The sequence below is a fragment of the Leguminivora glycinivorella genome, chromosome 21, assembly GCF_023078275.1.
Source record: "Leguminivora glycinivorella isolate SPB_JAAS2020 chromosome 21, LegGlyc_1.1, whole genome shotgun sequence".
NCBI lineage: Eukaryota > Metazoa > Arthropoda > Insecta > Lepidoptera > Tortricidae > Leguminivora > Leguminivora glycinivorella.
In genome coordinates, this window is record NC_062991.1 from 5,919,605 (window position 1) to 5,937,442 (window position 17,838).

The window sequence follows — 17,838 nt, forward strand, 5'->3', positions numbered from 1 at the left end:
GACAGGTCGACTATTCGCGTTTTTGACAGGCGGTAACTGTGAGGTAACCGAGAGGGGGTGGGCGGCACTTTCAGCGAGGAGCGGGAGTGGCTGTACGATAGTACTCTTTATTATACTGTGGTAGGGCTATCAACATTCGCGCCTATTTTTTTTTTTTGTTATTTGTGTGTGTGCTCTCGTTTTGGAGGCCAAGATCCTCTTTGGATCACAGAGCCATACTAGTTATTTTGCCTCTGGCTTGGCAAACTATAGTAGCCAAGAGTTTGAGTTCTTTTGTATTCAATCACCAATGTCAGTCACTCAAATGTAGATAAAAAGAACTGTCTTAATCGGTTTTTCTCCCTCGCGTGTTAAAAAAGCACAGAGCTTTTAATATTGTCTTTGGTTACCGCGATAGTTACTCATGAAATAAAACTATGGAAACGGATTAAATCGCGTATAATGAATTTAAAATTCATCCCGACGTTTCGAACTCTTTACAGCGTTCGTGGTCAACGGGTGACTCTCGGGTGGTCGGGTCTCGGGTGGTTCGTGGTCGTGGGGTGGTGAGAGTTCGAAACGTCGGGATGAATTTTAAATTCATTATACGCGATTTAATCCGTTTCCATAGTTTTATTTCACAGAGCTTTTGTTTAATCAGTCCATCTGGCGTCTTGCAAAAGGTAATGTTTTTCCTTCAGCTGCCCAAAGTCCCAAGAAATGTTCTAATAGATAACCCGTTCTTTTCCAGACAAACTCGCGTCCAACCCAGCGTGTGGTGGGCGACGCGACCGACGGCGTGCACCTGCGTGCGCGGGCGCGGCGTTGTGCTGAGCGAGCTGCGCGCGCAGCGCATGGCTCTAGTAGACCGCGTGTACTCCACCGACCAGTGAGTACACCGTGTACTGTGTACAGCTACAGGTTGTGTCACACCTCGGACACTGGCGATCAAATATATGAAAGAGGCGCGTTCCTAGCACACAGTCTTAGCTCGTGTAGGTGAACGCGTACTATGCTTGTATGAGTGAAATATGAAAGGTCGACTGGACAGGCGGTAACTGTGAGGTAACCGAGAGGGGATGGGCAGCACTTTCAGCGGGGAGCAGGAGTGGCCATACTGTACGATAGTACTCTTTATTATACTGTGGTTGTGTACTACCCGGCGTGAGGCGGGCGGCCCCACCGACGGCGTGCGGCTGCGGGCGCTAGGAGACCGCGTCTACTCCACCGACCAGTGAGTACACTAGGGAACACAATTACCGATCACATTATACCGGTTATACCGATCATGAATTAATTTTGTCCTTTTGCATGACATGCCCGTCCGTACCATGCTAGGCGATTCGCTCTTGTTCTATACCAGTGCAACGTTGGCTAACTCTTATATACTATTTGTCTTATCCATTCTTGTTATCCACCTTTGGGGCCCGCCCGACCCGACACTGATAAGAATAATAATAAGAATAATTTATTGAAAAAACCTTATTGCTAATGTTACATTTATGCGTTTACTTATAGTTACAGTATGTACATTGCCGCTGAGAATTTTTTCAAATATTAATTATGGGGTGAAAAGAATCCTGTATCTCGATAACAAAGAATTATTTGATAAATGTCCCCGTAGTTTAAAACACAATTTAATGTAAACAAATTAAAATCATGAGAACATGTACATAAATAGGTATTAAAAATAAAATTAATTACACTTGGAAAACATGTGTTGCTGCGTCAGGTTGTTTGTATGAAACCTTCCTTTTTTTTTACCAGATTTCTATACATTTTCTGTAACAAAAAAGGAATGTTTCATACAAACAACCTAGGACATTTTGGGAAACCTAGTGGATCTTGCTCACCATCATGGACTCTATCAGCCTACCAATTTTTATCAAAATCGGATACGTGATCCATGTAGCAACAAACTATCCGGGAATTGCTGATCTATGATTGACAGGAACATGTAAATTATTCTAAAGTTCAATAATTAAGGCAAATCCTACATCGAATTTATGTTTTTTTATTTCAGTAATTTACGGTAAGGCGCTGCACAAGTGTGCAAACACTGCTAATACACATAGGCATACATACAGCAGGCCATCTCATTCTATATAACAGTCTATTTTTTGTGGCACTACTAACAAAACAATGAATTGCAATTTGGTAAGCCTTTTATTTTTTTTTTATAATTCAAATTTACGGTTATAGTCAATCGAAACAGTTGAAAAGTTTTTGCTACCTAACAAATGTTTTTGTACCTTCATTTAGGTATACTGTTCTTCTATATTTAGGTAACTAATAAAAGTAATAAAGCAGGTATATAATTTTTAACTAAATATAGTTTTTAATTAGATAGCAAATCATTCATCATAGTGGAACTCATTGCAATATTAGTTGATAAATATACTAAAATACCACTTCAATAATTTCAGGATATCCGACGGCCCGTTCCCAACCAAACGCAGCTGGTACCCGCCCCTGGATCTAACCCTAACTGAAAACGTCACGGTACCATCCAGAGAAGCCTCTCGTGCCGAAGGGGCCGTGCCCCCAAAAGATGGGGCGTTGCCCCAAAATGAGGCCACTGTAGAGGGCATGCCGGTGTGTGTAAAGGGAGTGGAGCCGGTGCGCGCCCGCGCCGAGGGGCCCTCGGGGACGAAGCCCCGCGACGAGGAGGCCCGGCGGCGGCCCAGAGCCGCGGACACGCCGCAGCATGGGGACACGCAGCTGCTGGATCGAGAATATCAGAGGTATCGTTTTTATTTACATTTTTAACAATTTAATGTATGCAACTATGGGAACAAATTTAGAATTTATTCTAGAAGTATTTAGGCTAGTATTTTTTTATACAATTTAGATTGATATCATTTTACTAATTCAATGTAGTTTAAAACAGTATTGTTTATTGCACCAATAAATTGCTCTATAAATATAATAAGATGAATATTGTACATTGTTGACAATTTAAAAGTGCTTATTGTAAGCCTATTTGAATAAAGAATATATTCGCGATTAATTACGCGATTAAGTCCCGTTTTAATTTAATAATATGAAAAAATATTTTGATTCATTGATTGATCACATATTTATCAAATATTTTGATTTGTGATTTTAAGTAGTCACACTACGTGACGGGATAACCTAGGGGTTCATGGAGTTAGCCCGGATTGCTAAAGACGCCGGTTCGAATCCGGCCTTCGGTACTGCTGGTGTCCGTAATTTTTTTTTTAATATATGACATCTTATTTCGAGTTTAAGTTTCATGTATGTTAGTGTCATATGTAACACCGTTGCAATAAAACTAATAAATATAAATAATAAATAAATATTATAGGACGTTCTTACACAGATTGACTGAGTCCCACGGTAAGCTCAAGAAGGCTTGTGTTGTTGTGTGTATTCAGACAACGATACATATAAAATACAAACTTATATACATAGAAAACATCCATGACTCAGGAACAAATATCTGTGCTCATCACACAAATAAATGCCCTTACCAGGATTCGAACCCGGGACCGCGGCTTAGCAGGCAGGGTCACTACACGCTAGGCCAGACCGGTCGGGAAGCTAATTTTAATGTTTTTGATGTTTATCGACTTATCGCTACATAGGGTAGATTTGAAACCAATTTTGAGACAGTAGGAGGCATTAAGAAATAAAAAGTCCAGTTATTTCGATTTAAATATAAGTATTGCAAGGGTACAAGCAACAACTAATGTTAAAAACGCGGTGTAGTAATGGCAATATTCGTGTGACGTAAAATTGTATAAATGCCAATCCTTTACGCTATGTAGAGTATCTGTCAATACAGATACTCTACATAGCGATTATAGCGATAGGATTGGCATTTATACAATTTTACGTCACACGAATATTGCCATTACTACACCGCGTTTAGGTTTGCAATCAAAACAGTTACATTTTTTAGCTACGGAACATTAAGAATTGGCAGCTTCTGTATGTAACCTGATACACAAACTAACCTGTTTATTACAAGCTTTTATTATTGAACTTACTTTATTAGTATGTTAGTTTGGGTCAAAACGTAGAAGCTAAATTTGACCCACTTCCCGGTTTCCGATTTAGCTGAAATTTCGCACATATATGAAAATCACGTGACAACGCAATATTATGGTATCATGGAGCTGATCTGATGATGGAGCAGAAAGGTGGTCATAGAAACTCTGTTATGAAACGTCGTATCCCCATCGAGTAATGGATTTTTAGAAGCGTCTCGGAGAGTAGTAGATGACTGTTGAAAGAAAGGTACAGTCGGCGATAAAAGCTTGTGCTAAAAACACAGATCAATACAACAAGATGGCCCTTACAGGGCGACTCGCGGTCACCAAGCATACGACAAATCAGGTTTATAAAAGTTTGAACGCGTGCGACACCGATCAGTAGCGCCCAAGTATACGACCCGCTAACAGTGTCCGTGTCCGCTCGGGAAAAAATCTTAAATAATCAATTTTAGTTGCAAACAATGGTCTCTTACAGCATAAAGTGGTGTGGCAAGTCTTCTAACACTTCTACATGTAAAAAAGATGGAACAACATTCCACAGTTAAGTCAAATTAATTATTTTGTTGAATATTGTTTATTGTCCGCGGAGTTCATTTATACTGGTCAATATGGTTGTGCTGAGCGGCGCCGAGGCGCGTCCATCCCTCTTTACCGAGTTAACAATGTGATATGCTATCCCTTTCACGTAAACGACTAGGCATGGGGCCATGTTAGTTTATGTCTGTTGCGGGAACTTCGTACTGCCGTTCGTACCATGTGCTACCATTTTATGAAATATAAAAGAAAGCAGATTTGTAATAGTGAATAATTATCTAGAATCTGTAGAGTCTGTAGTGGTATTTAGTTCATTGATTAGTTTAGAATATTTAGTTGGTTATTTAACTTAGTAAACGTAAGTAAAAATGCACAGTTTAGTTATTAGTTACTAGAATGATTTTTATTGAGATGCTATCACAATTATCATCCTCCTTGCGTTATCCCGGCATCGGCATTCGCCACGGCTCATGGGAGCCTGGGGTCCGCTTTGGAAACTACTACCAAGATTTGGCGTAGGCACTAGTTTTATGAAAGCGACTGCCATCTGACCTTCCAACCCGAAGGGTAACTAGGCCTTATTATAATTTAATTATAATATTATAATTTGTTGCAAAACAAATTCACCACAGTACTGGTACCGGTACCATTGTCTATAATAGACATGTCCCATTCCCATCCCTACTGCTAATCATAAAGGCGCGCCATTATTTGAAACGACCAATGGCAGCACCGTGCGCGCCCGCCTCACCCCGCAAGGATTGGTGATTTGCGTCTCGAACAATATCGCTTGCATTTGGCTTCTAGTGGGGTGTTCTGTGGCTAAAAATGAATGCAAAAAAACTTATGTTTCCTCAGATTTATGGAAGCCTTAGAAGCGAAAGAGGCCCAGGCTCAATCCCGCAGCACCACGCCGGTCCGCGCTGAAAGCAAAGAAGAGAAGAGAACAGAAGAGACCGAGAAGGTGAAGCTGAGCAGCGAGGGCTGGAGCCAGGAGAGCGAAGTGGACGAGGAGGTTGCGAATACTAGTATTATAAAGAAGAGGTAAGAGACATACTTATTCGGTAAGAGACGCTACCATCTCTCCTTATTTTTAAAATGGCAGTGACCACACGAGAAGAAGTAGACGCAACGCCCAACTGTAACACGGCCCCGCGCAGGTATGAGACCCGTAGCGCGCGCGCTGGAAAGCTGCCCTGCGTGTCACATAGACTCGCTAAGTCAAGGAAACTCACACACGTCATGGGTCGCAAGATCTATAATAACCTCCCGAATGCAATAATCGCTACACCTAATATAGCAACATTTAAAACCAAACTGAAAAATTGGCTTATAGAGCAGACGTTCTATGATTATAGGGAATTCTTTCTTTACAATAATAGTTCCTAGTCTTGTACTAATAATTTTTATTTATTACGATTGTATTTCAAATATTGACATGTAATTTATTTATTACCAATAAAATGATTATGATTATGATTATGATTATTTACTAGGTATCAAAGAGGATCGAGTATTATAGAGAGTTACTGTCGAAAGTAAAATGTTTAATGCATAGACTGCCATCTCTGGACACAGACTTAAAACTTTTGAAGCCAATTTTGTTCAAATTTATGAAACAGTTTACAGTATGCAGGTAACTTTTTTTGAAGATGACAAAACGTGTTATCTCCGAAAGGGCTTTTTATGGATTTGAACCTTATTGTTATCATGATAGTTGCTTTTTAACTACACTGAGACTTTAGCACGTGCTGTGGAAACGGGAGCTAGGCGCTGTGAATAATAGAAACAAAGGCTTTTGTTTAACAGATTACGGCACAACCCAAAAATTCATCTCAGAAAATTCATACTATAGTAGGTACATATGGTAGAAAGGGTCGATTTCCGCTTGCAATAATATTATGTCAGTGACAATTGCTCTGTCTACAGGGTGCCCGGTAATTAATGGACAACCTTTTAACCACCAAGAGGGCACCTTATACTGGTCCAGAAAATCTACTTTAAGGTTTAGTAAAAGTCGCCTGGTTTTCGAGATTTTCACACTTTTTAAAATTTTAGGTAGTATTAGAATTTTAAAAAGTGTGAAAATCTCGAAAACCAGGCGACTTTTACTAAACCTTAAAAGTCGATTTTCTGGACCAGTATAAAGTGCCCTCTTGGTGGTTAAAAGGTTGTCAATTAAATTCCAGTACAATTTTTAAAAGTGAAAATCTCGAAAACCAGGCGACTTTTACTAAACCTTAAAGTCGATTTTCTGGACCAGTATAAGGTGCCCTCTTGGTGGTTAAAAGGTTGTCCATTAATTACCGGGCACCCTGTATATGATACTTATTATGTCGTGCCATATGTCAAGTCAACCTTAGCAATCGTTAGAGCTCGCAGAAACTTTTGTCAAAAGTGGTAGACCACTTTCTTGGCCGACTGTACCCTGAGCTTGCGATCGTGGAGACAGTGATTTTTTGGAGTTATAAATTATGTCTAATTAATATTTTAGATTTGCAGACGTTTTGCTTGATACAAAATTAATTTATTTAGCAATTGTTTCAGCCGAAAACAAAAGGGGAAGAGAAGGAGAAGACTCGTAAGAGGAAAAGGTCGCCGTCCACTCTCTCCTCCGCCACTGATGATGAGGAGGTCAAGAGGAAAAAGGTCAAGAAGAAGGTAAGTTAACATGGCAAAGGTTGCATCATAGGCCAATGGAATATTATAAAATTAGTCATGGAATCACACAAAAATATGAAAACAAGAATTCAATATGCATATTTGGGTGAATCAACTTTTTCTTGCCTGTTTTTGCCATGGTTACGGTCCCCTGAGTCGATGAAATGATGCTACTTAAACTATGCAAACATGCATTTTTCTGGTGTCAAAAAGCCCTTTCCTTAATTTGTCACCTACAAACATGAACTACATGCATGCCTGCATGATTTCAGTAGCATAATTTTGCATAAAACCAGCGTGACTCAAGGGACCGTAACCATGACAATAATAGGCAAGAGAAAGTTGATTCACCCAAATATGCATATTGAATTCTTGTTTTCATATTTCACCCATTTAAGTGGGCAATAAAAGTTTTGGAAACTTTGAAAGAAACCTCTTGGTAGCTATAAAACTTGAGGAAATTATAAAGGTTCAACAACTAAAAGGAGAAATACAACCAAAGTTAACGTAATTATATACTAATATTAGAAATGGATAATTTTCAGATGAGTAAAAAGTCTAAAACGAAGTTGGCAAAACGTCGACGCACGGAGAAGAAATACATGAAGAAGCTTCGAGAAAAGCAGAAGAAAAAAAAGCCAAGGCGGTGAAGAACGTCGAGGAAGAGGAAGAATGTAAGTACAAACTTGAAGGCTACGAACTAGTGTGAGAAAGTAGCAGCGTATGTACTGTTAATACTATAAATCTATACGCACACATACACACACATACAATCACGCCTGTATCCCATGAAGGGGTAGGCAGAGCACATGAACTACTCAAGTTTCAGTGCCACTCTTGGCAAAAAGGGGTTGAAAGAAAACGAAAATTGTGACATTGCAGTGACAGGTTGCCAGCCTCTCGCCTACGCCACAATTTAACCCGTATCCCACAGTCGACTTCTACGACACCCACGGGAAGAAAGGGGGTGGTGAAATTCTTAACCCGTCACCACACGGGCAACCATCACGCCACCCACCACGCGCCACGCCACCACGCGCGCCACACGCGGGGCCACAGGGTCATCTATACGCAATGGGAACAAATCAAATTATTTTTTTTAAATATTTTGATTTGTGTTTTTTAAGTAGTCACCCCCTCGCCTCCCCCTGTGGCGAGGTGGCCTAGGGGTTCATGGCGTTAGCCCGGATTGCTAAAGACGCCAGTTCGAATCCGGCCTTCACCACTGGTGGTGCTCGTAATTTTTTCTTTAATATATGACATCTTATTTCGATTTTTTACTATAAATCAATTTCAAATTATTCTTAATGACAACTTGTCAGGCTAGTTTCCTATACTTAAAATAATAGTTATTTGTTTTACAAGGGGGTAAAGTTGTTGTTTAACCGCACGTGCCAATATTGATACCCGAGCAAGCGAAAGATTCCAATATTGAACCGCGAGCGTAGCGAGTATAGATATAGATGGATAGAGTGTTCTTAGCCATGTTTCATAAAAATCGGTCCACTATGTCGCGGTCGGGGGTTTTTTCAAAATTTTAATTTTTTGGTTATTGTTTTGCATTCCAGCACCCAAGAAGAAACTAAAAGACAAGAAGCTCAAAAAGAAACAGAAACTGAAAAAGACCCAAAAGAAAAAGAAGAAAGCTAAATCCAGCAGCTCGTCCAGCAGTTCCAGCTCCGACTCCGACAACAGAAAGAAAAAGAAGAAGAAGAAGAAACGGAAAGAAGATGCCTTCGACGTCAACATTCTCAACAATATAAAAACAGAGAAGTTGACAGACGATGAGAAATGCCAGAAGATGATAGAAGATTTCTCGCCGAGAAGACAGCAGGAGAAGAGACCGGAGATTATTAATGTGAAAGAGCTGGGAGTGCAGATTAAACAGGAGGTGGAGGAGGAGGAATTGAGAGAGGAGACTATGGATTTTGATATTAGTAATAATGATGAGTTTATGGATACGAGTAATGTGGAGAAGAATGAGTTCAAGGTGGGTTTTTAACATACATAGATACAATCACGCCTGTATCCCATAAAGGGGTAGGCAGAACACATGAAACTACTAAAGCTTCAGTGCCACTCTTGGCATAATTATAAGGGGTTGAAAGAAAACGAAACTGTGACATTGCAGTGACAGGTTGCCAGCCTCTCGCCTACGCCACAATTTAAACCATATCCCATAGTCGCCTTCTACGACACCCACGGGAAGAAAGGGGGTGGTGAAATTCTTAACCCGTCACCACACAGGCAGGGGTTTTTAAAATTACATTATTTTAAAACAACTAGCGACCCGTCCGTGTATTAACATATAATAAATAAATAAATATTGAGGACACCTCAGACAGCTCACCTCACACAGATCAACTTAGCCCCAAACTAAGCAAAGCTTGTACCTACTATGGGTGCTAAGCGACGATATACAGTCGATAAGGTCCTTTCTATCCGAAATTTTAATAGTGACTTATTAAGAGCGGCAAATACTATGGTGATGCCAATAGTACTAAGGCGTTCTAAAGGCGACACTTAATGATATTTTTTCTTTACAAAATATACTTGACCCCCCCCCCGTGTAGTGACGGGTTAAGAATTTCACCACCCCTTTCTTCCCGTGGGTGTCGTAGAAGTCGACTGGGATATGGGTTAATATCTTGATCCGATATATATCCAGCTGCAATCGACGATATATATTATATCAATGGATATAAATATCCGATATATATATTTTTTTATAAATATTGCAATACAAAAATGGTTTAAAAAAATGTAACATTGTTAAAAATATAGTTTTTTGTGTTTTTTACTATTTTTCTACTAAATGTTATGATTTTTAGTAGATTTTTCCTTATCTAAAGTAGTATTCATAAATATTGCAACAAAATAATAATATGCCTTCCATACAAAATGGATATATATCAAAGTTGATATATATCATAAATATCCGATATTTTGATATCCATACTAATATTATAAATGGGAAAGTGTGTGTGTCTGTTTGTTTGTCCGTCTTTCACGGCAAAACGGAGCGACAAATTGACGTGATATTTTAAGTGGAGATATTTGAAGTGATGGAGAGTGACATAGGCTACTTTTTGTCTCTTTCTAACGCGGGCAAGAGCTAGTTTATTATAAATATCGGATATTTTCGAACCCTGTGTATGTATGTAAAATATACTTTCAGGAGCCCCAAGATCGCCTAACACCACAAAGGCCGGAAGACAACTCCCAATGCTCCTCGCAAGAGTCGCAATGCAGCGAAAAGCCTCCTTCCTACGAGAAAGACGAGAGCCACCTCCGGCCCTCCTCACAAAACTCTAACTACAGCTTCAATGACGTCATAGCGAGTCAGACTGGAATGTATAATAAGGGGATGGAGGCATCAGGAGGGATTTATAACAAGGGGATGGAGGCCGATGAGAATGAGTATGAACCGGAGAATTATGAGGTGTATGAGCAGTTGGCGATGGCGTATCAGAGCGATGTCGCTAGTAATGTGAGTATACTTCAACTATAGTTTCAAAGTAATAAATAATAAATATTATAGGACATTCTTACACAGATTGACCGAGTCCCGCGGTAAGCTCAAGAAGGCTTGTGTTGCGGGTACTCAGACAACGATATATATAATATACAAATACTTATATACATAGAAAAGCCACCATTATGTTAAGTTTGGTTTCTATTTTATTTTATTATATGTGTCTCATTTGTTCTCTAATGTTTTTTTTTTATTATTATTATTTATTAATTTATTGTGTTTTATTGTGTAATTCAGTGTAGCTTTAGTATAAGCTGTAAATAGTTATGTTTTCGTTCCTTACATGTGTTTATTTCATGCTGCGCATACATGTTTTGGGTGGCATTCTAACTTAAAACCTATGTGTATACTATTTTATATCATGTTGTAAATGTCAGCTGTTTTGTGTGCCTAATAAATAAAATAAAATAAAATAAAACATCCATGACTCAGGAACAAATATCTGTGCTCATCACACAAATAAATGCCCTTACCGGGATTCGAACCCAGGACCGCGGCTTAGCAGACAGGGTCACTACGCGCTACGCCAGACCGGTCGTCAATAGAACAGGCTCCATCTATAGTTTGAATGGTGTAACTGTGAGCCAAACTGGGTGCTATAACAAGGTAGAGGCAGATGAGAATGAGTATGAGCACAGAATATATAATAGTACAAGTACAGAAGGCCCACTGCTTTGATGTTCACGATATGCCGCCTTTTAAATGCCTACAAAATTCTAACAAAGAAACGAGCCGCACGTGCGCAGCGTCGGACGATAGGGTTGCCTATGGATTAAAACGAATCAATACTCAGGTGAAATGTTATGCTATTATATTCCAGTCTTGGGTACTTTCTAGTTATATACCTCTATATCTAGTATTTACATATTTTTGTTTAAATCCCAACATCACAACACAAGCCTTATCAGGGTGTCCACTTTCTGGAAAGTCAGGGAAAGTCAGGGAAAAGTCAGGGAAGGTCATAGTGGTCATGGAAAGTCAGGGAAAGTCAGGGAAATGATTTGGAGGTCAGGGAAAAATTTGGCACCAAGAAAAAAAAAAAGTATTGAAAAAATTATATGATTTCTTGGGTTGGCCACATCCATGACAGCAAAGATTGATCTTAAGGCAACTTAGAATTGTCTCTTTAGACTTTTTATGACAAGTATAGTGCCTGGCCTCCATCCCAGTGGTTACTAAGGAGGGATATCTTCATGCTCTAGCTGACCTTAATTTATTTACATATATTTGTACAACATTTATAATGGGCGACGTGAAAACGACAAAGTTACGTCGCTGTCCAAATTCTAAGTATCTATCCGACGGTCCAAAGCGGAGTTCCTCATAAAGCCAATGGCGCAGAACACATAGACACATAGAGGCGCAATTTTGTATGAGTCAAAGGAGCATAGGAGGATAATAAGCCAGACGATAAGAATCACTTTGAAACCTAAAGGCATGTCGTGGCAAAACACCTAAATGGGCATCCCGTCTCTGACAACAGATAAAAAATTTCGCGCTCGCTTCGCTCGCGTTTACTACTTTTACATAACATAAGTCATATTTCAGTTCTTGGTCAATACTTCGCGCTGACTACGCTCGAAATCTCGTTTTCATTTCAAGCCTGTTTTCCTGCTCGCTCTGGTACTGCATTTTGTTTGCTATGCTATCAGCTGCAAAAGTGCATGGTGAATTTATCAATGAGTTCATTTATACTTTCTCCATGCAGTTTTGCAGTTCACTGTACGTAATAACTACTATCAGCGCCAGGGACGTAAAAAAGGGGAAAAATTTTCGCGCTCGCTGCGCTCGCGATATTTTTTTCTACCAGCCCTTCCCGTATCCATGGGTGCCAAAATTGAAACTCCCTCTATCCTGATAGAGTGCACGGGCTGGCACTGGTATAGCCAAAAGTAAATGGCTATAACTACCAACTACAGATTTCGTTAATGTTAGTTTTATAAAACCAGAAATTAAAGTTCAATAATTAACATAAAGGTAAAAAAAACCGTAGGTATAATAGTTATTTGTTATACAAGGGGGCAAAGTTGTATTTTAACGCCGAGTGTGGAATTGAAAAACGAGCAAGTGAAAGGATTCTATAGTTGAACCACGAGCGAAGCGAGTGGTTCGAGAATAGAATCCTGAACTTGCGAGTTTTTTAACACACGAGAAGTAAAATACATTTGCACCCGAGTGTAACACAAAACTTTTCCCCTCACTATAGCGAGGAAACTACAACGCAAAAAATGCGTTTATCACTGCTTCCAATAGTTCCACGGGTGGTAAATCATCTTTATTACTAGATTCACCTACTTTTATCAATTTTAAAGCAGTTAATTTGACTTTATTTAAGGTCAAATCACTTTACCCACTAGTGGATAAAATGCGTTTTTACCCGCTGGTATTAAAGGACAAAGCACGTGTTTCCGAGCTAGTGAGGGGAAAAAGTATGAACTGCCTTGAAAATTTTAATATTTCGTACTTTACGTACGTGAGAAAACAAACATATTCCAGAAAAAAATTTGCAGTGACAGACGGACAGACAGACGCACGAGTGATCCTATAACGGTTCCGTTTAAAAAAAATAAACTGCCTTTTTTTTTTCAGGTTTTTTTTTTCAAGATAGAAAAAAAACCGTTTTTTCACAACCCTGAGCAAAAGTGGTAAAAATGTCATCATATAATGAAAATTTGGTCAGGGAAATTTTCTTAAATAGTCATGGAAAGTCAGGGAAAAGTCAGGGAAATTTTTTTGAGTTTAGTAGTGGACACCCTGCTTATTACACTTTTCCGTGGGACTTGATCAATAGTAGATCTGTGTAAGATGTCCTATTTTATTCATGATGTCTATTTAACTAAGCACCATTAGACATTCACACGCGGAAATCGCATATAAAACTTTAAAAAAACTCGCGACGTAAAGTAACAATAGAAAGTGCGAACGTGCGTTCCGTGAGAACGCGCGCCACCCCTGATTAGGCCGCGAACTCGCGGCCGCCAGCATGTACTTGTAGCGCGGCGATAGAATCGCAGAGTGAGCCGCCCCTGGTATGAGCCATTATTCAAATAATATTTGAATTTGCACAAGTTTTAGAGGTACATTTATGATTATGGTATAGCCGCTGATGGCAAATTTGACCACCTTTGGAGACCCTGGTCCTATTTAAAATTACAAACGGGACTTAATCGCGTGTTACTATGTTTTAAACACTAACCTCCGACGTTTCAAGGACGGCATTGTCCCCGTGGTCTCGGAGCTTGTCATCAACATCTTCTAGCTGTACGACTTTTTTTGAACTACCAGCACTTGATCCTGATTACCCACTCGAACAGATTAAGTCCCGTTTGCAATTTTAAATATGTGTAAAAATCGTGAAAGTTTAAACCCTGGTCCTAGGTTTTTACTTCTTTGTGTATGTTTAGAGGTTCTTAATTCTGAAGTTTTTACATATACTTCGCTATTTTAAACGCACCAGGATAGCTCAAGATATGTCGTCAGAAGAAACCTCTAGGCGCCCACTGGGGGCTATCTTATACCTGAGGTGTCCCAGCATCCCCTAGAATAAGGTATCTCCCAAGTGGGTCCCTACAATCTTCAACACACGGAAGAAACTTTTTGTAGCTGATTTTGGGTATAATTTTACTATGAATTCTGTAATTTTCGTACTCGATACAACATCATTAAATCTTCTCGAGATTGAGGCGTAGGGTTAGAGCTCGCGTAGCTTTATTTGAGGTTCATAAGCGCATTGTAATATGCCTACTTGAATAATTAAAATTTTATCATAAATTGTAAGGCGAGTCCACACAGAGTAAGCAGCGTTGCGAGGCAAATTCTTCGCGCCGTAATTGGCTAATGTAGACGTGATAGCGCTTGTGTTTTCTCAACAGACGGTGTTGCCTCGTCCAAGGCACGTCTAGGTACATTGGACATTTACCGCACGAGGCATCCTTTGGTTGCCTTGTGGCGGTGCTCGGCGTTCACTCTGTGTGGACCCGCTTAATTGAACTTTTATAAATTAGTAATAACGTTTGGCGTGAATTCTTTCGTTAACGTGTTTGTATCCGTGCGTTGTCGCTTTTAATTTGAATAATACTTAATTTTCTATATAGGTGTGATTCTGTAATCGGCTTTCCATCTCTTATTTATTTGTGTTATATTGTAATAATAGCTGTCGGATCTTCATAACCTAAATAAATAAATAAGTAATGTTGTATGTTTTTCAGCAAGTTCCTCTGCCTAGTGAAGAAGGTACACAGCGAATCGAAACTGTGGTGCGGCGGCGCCTCGGCGAGATCAAGTGCGACTGGCGCGCCGGCGCCGCGCCTCCGCCCGGCGCCAGTGCCGCCACCAGCCGGCCCAGTCGCTGGGGTGAGTGTCCGCTACGTCCCGGCACGGTCGCCATGCACTGTACGCTGTTCTGGTTATAATGATAGCTCCAGGCTCGACGAAATACTGATCATTTATTCAGGGAAAATCCTGCTTATATACGAGTACTACTACATGTGGGTGGCATACCAACCAATCAATCAATCATATGACGACCGGTCTGGCGCAGTCGATAGTGACCCTGCCTGCTACGCCGCGGTCCCGGGTTCGAATCCCGGTAAGGGCATTTATTAGTGTGATGAGCACAGATATTTGTTCCTAAGTCATGGATGTTTTCTATGTATATAAGTATTCATATATTATATATATCGTTGTCTGAGTACCCACAACACAAGCCTTCTTAAGTTTACCGTGGGCCTCAGTCAATCTGTGTAAGAATGTCCTATAATATTTATTTATTTATATTTATTTATAATCATAAATAATAATTTACACGTCACATCGTCATATTACAATTTGCATTTCTATTATAGTTCGTGAAAATAATAAAAGTAAAACCGAAATAAATTACACATATGAAAGAAAAAGTGCCAAAAGGCTGTGCCAGCCTCAGGCACCAGAGGACTTGGTCACTTTTTCTTTCATATGTGTAATTTATTTCGGTTTTAATTTATATACATAGTAGTGTGACTACTTTAAGACAGCACAAGTTGAAATATTTTCAATAGATTATAATTTAACTTGTGTTCATTAGAAATAGTAAGTATTCGTGGCTAGTGAAGGCACGCAGCGCATAGAAAGTAGTGCGGCGGCGCCTCTGCGAGATCAAGTGCGACTGGCGCGCCGGCGCCGTCTGGGGTTAGTGCTGCCACTACTAGACCTAGTCGCTGGGGTAAGTACACTGTACTACAGGGCTAAGCCATACTCATAGCTGCGACGTTAACGGAACATCTAGTCTATGGCACTAGACATCGACGCTTGGGAGACATAGGTGTGGCAAGTGTTCTTGCCTAGTGAAGGCACGCAGTGCAGACAGTAGTGGGGCGTCGTCTCGACGAGATCAAAGGTAAAGTCACATCTACCAGCATCGAGCCGCATTTTGTGTATGAGGAATCGCTCAGTAAGCACATTAGGACACACACTATAGCTGTTGTTTGACGCAATATTGACAAAACTGATTTTATTTATTTATTTATTTAAACTTTATTGCACAACTAAAGAAACATGTACAAATGGCGGACTTAATGCCAAAAGGCATTCTCTACCAGTCAACCATTGGGTTAAACAGAGACATATATGTTGGCGCAGGAGAAATAATAGCTAACAAAGACAAAATTAAATATAATCGTGACATCAAACATAAATTTACTAAACTCAGGTTGAATACTAATACTTATATAAATTTATATAAAGACTAATATATATAATTACATATATATGATGGTGAACATTATTTGAATTCTTCTGCCAGAAGATGCTTGCGGAGCAGTCGTTTGAAAACGAGTTTGCTTGGGGCTTGTCGAATAGAGAGAGGGAGAGAATTCCAAAGACGGATCGCCTCGACGGCGAAGGAGTTAGAGACGAAACCAGAACGGTGAGAAGGAATGGAGAGTTTGAGAGAGCGGGAGGAACGTAGTTCACAGCCTGGACGGGGGGTAATGAAAGTGAATTTACATTTCAGATAACTGGGAGAGTAGGGCTCGAACAAAATGGAGAATAACATGCTCAGGATTCTAAAAGACCTGCGACGACGAATGGAGAGCCAATTTAACTAACGATTTTCTAAAAGGCTGATTATAGACGGCGACCCACGCACGGGAGCAGTTGGTGTGACCTAATGAAGGCAGCACGCAACTCATAGAGGGGCATTTTCAGAATTTGGGTCCCCCCAATTAGTGTAAGCTGTTAATAAAAATTAACTTGCTGTCGGTTTTGTGACGACAATTAAGCATAAAATCTGTCTACAAATTTACTTTTTTCACATTCTGAATGTATCGCTTAAAGTTTATATAATTAACACAAAAACAATATTTTTATTGAAATTTCATGCTTAATTATCGTCACAAAACTGCCAGTGAGTTAATTTTTGTTAAAGATTTCCGCTCATTGGGGGTCCCAAATTCTGAAAATGCCCAGAAACAGTGAAGTCAAAGTTAGAGGTGCCCCGAATTATGGTTTTGGCCGAATATTCATACAGTCTTTACCAGTTGGCGTATTATATTATAAAACAACATTAATACGTTATTCGTTCGTTCCAGGTTTAAAACCAGGTGAAGTGAACATCGTACTTACAGGCGGCTCGGACTTCACTCCCGAACCTGTTTACCGGATCGACACAATCACCAGTCGGAACGACAACAGCTCAGGGTACGAACTAATTACTTTGATTTATCCCTATAATACTGACTTCCTCTTGACTTTTTGACCTGGGGCCCGTTTCTCGAAAGGTACAAGCCTTGTATTACAAGTGCGCGAACTGTCAAATCGTACGGGTTGTCATGGAAACACACTTGTAAATACAAGGCTTGTACCTTTCGAGAAATGGGTTACTGGGGTTTGCTACAAACTCTAAACATACGAATTTATTGGTTCCATACAAACTTTTGATCCTGAATTTAAATGGAATCGAATGGTATACTTACAAAAAAACTTTGTCAAAAATTTCCTTATTTGCGCTACCTTTGTAATCTTTGTTTTATGCTTTTTTCAAAATCGAGGGAAAGTCTTCTAAGACCGTTTTCGCGTAGCAGAACCGCGTAGAGAGCCCCTTTCACTGACCCATTACAAAAATATACGCCG

General features: G+C 39.8%; 1 protein-coding gene across 3 annotated transcripts in view; it reads left to right on the forward strand.

Moving 5' to 3' along the window:
- The first annotated feature begins 7,736 nt into the window (after nt 1-7,736).
- LOC125237385 overlaps nt 7,737-17,838 on the forward strand; it is a 42,374-nt gene continuing 32,272 nt past the window's right edge. For 2 of the 3 annotated variants that reach the window (XM_048144403.1, XM_048144404.1), the window contains exons 1-5: nt 7,737-7,867; nt 8,762-9,183; nt 10,372-10,683; nt 14,937-15,081; nt 17,298-17,406. In XM_048144403.1, coding sequence (XP_048000360.1) covers nt 8,995-9,183; nt 10,372-10,683; nt 14,937-15,081; nt 17,298-17,406 — 755 coding nt within the window. In that variant the 5' untranslated portion in view covers nt 7,737-7,867; nt 8,762-8,994. The remainder of the gene's footprint in view (nt 7,868-8,761; nt 9,184-10,371; nt 10,684-14,936; nt 15,082-17,297; nt 17,407-17,838) is intronic. The other variant, XM_048144405.1, reaches the window with a different exon arrangement.